This window comes from Epinephelus lanceolatus, chromosome 14, assembly GCF_041903045.1.
Source record: "Epinephelus lanceolatus isolate andai-2023 chromosome 14, ASM4190304v1, whole genome shotgun sequence".
NCBI lineage: Eukaryota > Metazoa > Chordata > Actinopteri > Perciformes > Serranidae > Epinephelus > Epinephelus lanceolatus.
Window position 1 is genome coordinate 21875719 of NC_135747.1, and position 4989 is coordinate 21880707.

Consider the following 4989-nt stretch of genomic DNA (forward strand, 5'->3'; position numbering starts at 1 on the left):
CTTAGGTGTGACTGTGAGCATGAAGGGTTGTCTGTCTCTATGTGTCAGCCCTGTGATAGTCTGGCAACCTGTCAGCCAGGATGTACCCCACTCTCACCCAGTGTCAGCTGGGATAGGCTCCAGCCCCACTGCAAACCCCGAACAGGATAAGTGGTTATGGAAAATGAATGAATGAATGTACACATTTGACCAATTTTAGCAACAGTAACAAGCTTGTTTGAAGACATCGGGATTTTATTATTGTCTCGTTTAAGACCATAAGGACTTAATTGTCATCTCATTTGAGGACATTGGAACTTAATTATCATTGACAATGCTAAGTTTTTTATACTTATTGGGTCCTACTGATCCCAACTAGCTAGGGAAAATCCAAAATCCATACCAAACAAAAGTTCAGGTCTCAGGACTGCTGTATAATTGACCCTGTTACATAAGGTCCACTGTCTGTCCAGAAGCAGTTTTGGATCAGTTGTGGGTTGAGGTGCTTCTTCAGTTGATATTGTGCAGTTTTCAAGATTTTCAAAATAAAACTTGAACAAAAAAGATTCCTAAATACAGACACATCTCTAAGACGCTAATTGTAAATGTACAATATGAGATACTGTGTCTATTTCAGTTTCGCTTTATTAGTCAAAGCTGATAATCAGTGAGCAAATGAGATGGGCGTGTCTCTGGCTGCGGGCTTCCTGTATTCACACAGGACGTCATCTGTGTTTGAGCATAAAAACATCCAAGTGGGCGTTCAGAAGAGTTTGGTGCTTTCTTTGCTTTTTCTCCGGAAACTTTCAAAAATGGTGCAGCAACTCTCCAAATCTGGAGCGAAGGAGACTCCTGAGCTGAAGGCAGGTCATCCTCCGGCAGGTAAACTCGTGTTCGCGCGGACTTCTTGTTGCACTGTTCAATTTTTTGGTACTACATTGTAAAGCCAAAGCGTTGTTGTTTTCCTCTGCTCGGCCCAGATGGAGAGCCGTGCACTGCGAGACGGCGAATCAAGTGTTTTATCTGCGTTTTCTTATCCTGGTGCGATGCACGGGCTGCTACATTGTGATCGCATCGTGGGAAACCTATCGAGTCGCTGATTTGTGCGATGTTTGTGATTGCATCTATCGCGACAGGCTCGTGCAGCACAGATTCCTCCTCATGCTCTTTCTCTGCAAGCAGGCCGCACGTCAAGTCACACAGTGTTCTCACCCGCAGAACACACACACACAGCAACAATTAAACACATGCACAATCCTCTCGTGCAAACTCACTGTTATTACAAGCATATTCTCTTTGTTTCATTTTTGTATTTTTTTGTTCGCCGAGTTTGTTGCATTTTCAGCTAGCGCTGCGCGATTGATGGGGATGTGCTTAAAGGTTCTGTTCGCGTTGTAACGTAAAATATTTTTGCATCAGCAGCTCCTCCAACTTCTCCGCACATGTGACACCTTAAAATGAAGTAAAGTCTACTCACATGCTATGGCTTTACAGCGGAAATGGCTTCTGATTAGTTAAATCAAAGAGGGGTTTTATTTTTTAATTCATTTATTTTTCCTTTTAATTTAATTTTAATGAGTTTTAGAAGCCTGAAAAGGTTGATAAAGAGGGGAAAAATGTAGTTTTGCTTAATGTAAATATGTCTTTTGTTATTGCTCTAATCCTCTTGTGGCCCCAAAGATTTGCCCCTGACCCCACTGTTTAAAATATAGGCCACTCGCTCAACTTGGACTCCTGATGCTCTGTATGGTGTTTTTAATAGCACTATCACACTGTAAAGACAGTCACTGAGAGCTGAAGATTGTTTTGTTGAGGGTTTAGCTTTTCCATTATTAAAGAATAGGGGAGAGCGGGGTCGGTTAGGACATTTTTGGATCATCATGAAATCGTGAAATACTACTTCAACAGCAGTGAAAATAATTTGATCCCTGAACAGATAAAGGTTTCTGTTAACTATTTTTTAAATTTTAATTTTTTTTCAGAGCCCAGCCCAAATGTAAAAGGCATAATTTTGTAAAATGTGCAAGAAGTGTATTTTCCCAAAATTCCACCTCCCGAGGATAGCTGGGACAGATGGTAGGGTTGGCTGGGACATCTTGTTCTGGGCTTACTAAAACAACAACAAAATAATTGTAGTCTAAATTTGGACACCTTATATTTCCAATGTCAGTTATTTACATATTTCTTTAAGAAAAGAAAATGTGAAATGATATTTTTTTTTCATACTGAGCTATATAATTTGTTTGTCCTTTGAGTCTTCTTTTCATTTGGCAACGATTGGCTCAATATGGTTACCCTAGGCCAGTGGTTCCCAATTGGTGGGTCACAGTTCAAACGTGGGTCACAGGTCTTTTCTGAATGGAGCGCAAGTGACTCACAAACACACTTTATTTTTAAGTACAGTGAATTTCCGGCCATGTTTTTTTTTCTTCTTCTTTTTTTTGAAATGCCATTTCCTGTTAGAGTCAATGAGCAACGGACCGTTACTCAAACTAACTCAATGACACGGCCAAACGCAAGTATGATGCTGGATATAATGAACTGTGTGGACCTTGAACTTATAACTAAAGAGAAATCTGGAATTCAGAACAAGTTAAGAACTGTAAACAATCCTGTCCCAACCACTCCTGGGTCACTGCTACTAACAAAAATTCAGACACCTAACAATAGTATGATCTGATTGGTCAGAAAATGAGCTTTCTGATATTTGAAGAAATTTTATTGTAAGGTAGGATAAACCCCTTGAGATGCATCATCTCGTTTTTGAGGGGGTCCTAATATATATCCTGATATGTTTTTTGTATGTGGTATAACTAAAAACAGCAGCAACAACAAAAGAGGAAAGGGCGTGGCTTATTATAACTGGTGACTGGTGAAGGCATAGTTGCTTTCTACGTTGCTAAAAAAAAAGGCATCGTCCCCCCTGTCCCAACTGACCCCGCTCCCCTACTGCAATCTTTAAAAACGGCCAGACCCAGGTGCAACAGGGATTATTTTTCAGATATCTACATTTAAACTGTTTTCTTCTCTGGGTCAACAGTGAAGGCTGGAGGTAAACGGGTAGCCAAGAAGAGCCTGGAAGACAGTGCCACCCATGGGGCTCCAGAGAGGGAGACCAAGCGGTCTGATAAAATAAGGTAGGCTGATCTAAGACATACAACAAAAGGGTTTGAAGTGTAAACTCCAAGGACATAGGAATTGATGTTAATTAACACCATAAGATGTTAAAATGTTCAGCACAATTTTGATCTTGCAGATGACTGAAACTATTTGTAACGTGTGATCTTGCAGCAGGTCAGTCGCCACCTCCAACAGGATGCAGCAAGTTGGTATTCTTCTGGCAGGAACTCTTGACAAGGTAAACAAAAACATTTCCTTTTTCAAAAGCCACTGTGCATGTCAAGTCCATTCCCACTGAGCAAACTAGACAGGTCACGGTGCCTCTCAGGCCACAGAGCCTTGTGTTTAATAACGCCTGCCTGACGTGTTTGCAGCTGAGCCACGACTTCCCAGAGACACCAGTGAGCGTGAGGCACAGCAAGGTGCGCCCTGCAGTGGAGAAGCCCCACTCACCCCGGACCTTCTTCATCCAGCAGCCGAGAAAGTTTTGAACAACATGTGTTTCAGAATGCCCCTGAGGGGAACCATGTCAAGTCAACTGTGAAAGACCAACATGAAGCGTTAGACACATGAGGGGACTGACAGGTTGTAAAGTGTCAGTGTTAATGGAGAGGAAGCTTTCATCGAGCTCTTTGTTTACTTTTTTTAGACCGTGCTTGTTTGTGAGAGTACTATAAACCAGCATTTAATGTGCCTTTCCTAGTGGTATAAGAAATGGTGTAGTTGTATTTCCCAGCTGATGAAAACCAGATGGCTTTTGGGTATGTTTAATGTGAGGGTTGGGGGGTTGGTAAGTGAGGTTTTTGAGACCGTTTTTTCCAGTGGAATCTTCATGTATTGCTTGGCACTTATTAGATTTAATTAAAAAAAAGATACTGCATGGCATCACCAGAATTCAGATCTCTTTATTCCTCAATGTGTATTCAGCAATAAGCTACAATGACCACTAGATGGAGGCAAATAGCTGTTTAAAACAATCAAAGTCCAAGGATCTTACATCTTATATTATCTTATATTGTATGCAGGCTGATACAAGTATATACACTCACTGGCCACTTTATTAGGTAGATTTAACAAGGTGCTGGAAACATTGCTCAGATTTTGGTCCATATTGATATGATAGCATCACGCAGTTGCTGCAGATCTGTCAGCTGCACATCCATGATGCGAATCACCCATTATGAGTTAGTTTTTCCTTTCTATCATCTTGAACCAGTCTGGCCATTCTCCTCTGACCTCTGGCATCAACAAGGCATTTTCACCCAGAGAACTGCGGCTCACTGGATATTTTCTCTTTTTGGGACCATCCTCTGTAAACCCTAGAGATGGTTGTGTGTGAAAATCCCAGTAGATCAGCAGTTTCTGAAATACTAAGACCAGCCCGTCTGGCACCAACAACCATACCACGTTCAAAGTCGCTTAAATCACCTGTCTTCCCCATTCTGATGCTTGGTTTGAACTTTAGCAGGTCGGGTAAACCCACACGTGGGCAATTGGCATAGGGCCATTATGGAACCCACTGACAGTCCCATATAGGGCCCAATTTTCAGCCCACTTACTACCCACATGGACCCCACATACTAACGTTGGCTGGGTTTCAGTCTGTTCATCACACTTCAAGAAATTGAACAGGTGTACCTAATAAAGTGGCCAGTGGGTGTATGATCCCTCCGCCATGTTCTGGGTTACCCTAGAGCTTCCTACCAGTTGGACATGCCAGAAACACCACTAGCTAATTGAGCTAAGGAGCAGCTGAACAGGTGTACCTAATAAAGTGGCCAGTAAGTGTATATATTGGACATAATTATGTGATAGATGTAAAAATAACTATAACTATGTGTATCTGTAAAGTGTATTTAATATAACCAAAGATATAACATACATACTGTA

At 41.5% G+C, this 4989-nt stretch overlaps 1 protein-coding gene across 2 annotated transcripts; it reads left to right on the forward strand.

Moving 5' to 3' along the window:
• The first annotated feature begins 694 nt into the window (after window positions 1-694).
• Window positions 695-3984, forward strand: dap1b (death associated protein 1b). Of its 2 annotated transcripts, none has more exons than XM_033616817.2 (4): window positions 695-861; window positions 3020-3116; window positions 3274-3337; window positions 3474-3984. In XM_033616817.2, the coding sequence occupies exons 1-4, from the start codon at window positions 792-794 to the stop codon at window positions 3588-3590; spliced, it is 348 nt and encodes a 115-aa protein (XP_033472708.1). In that variant the 5' UTR covers window positions 695-791; the 3' UTR covers window positions 3591-3984. The 2 variants fall into 2 exon arrangements, with proteins under 2 accessions (XP_033472708.1, XP_033472701.1); XM_033616810.2 differs by having other exon boundaries at window positions 698-861; window positions 3271-3337.
• Window positions 3985-4989: the final 1005 nt, after the last annotated feature.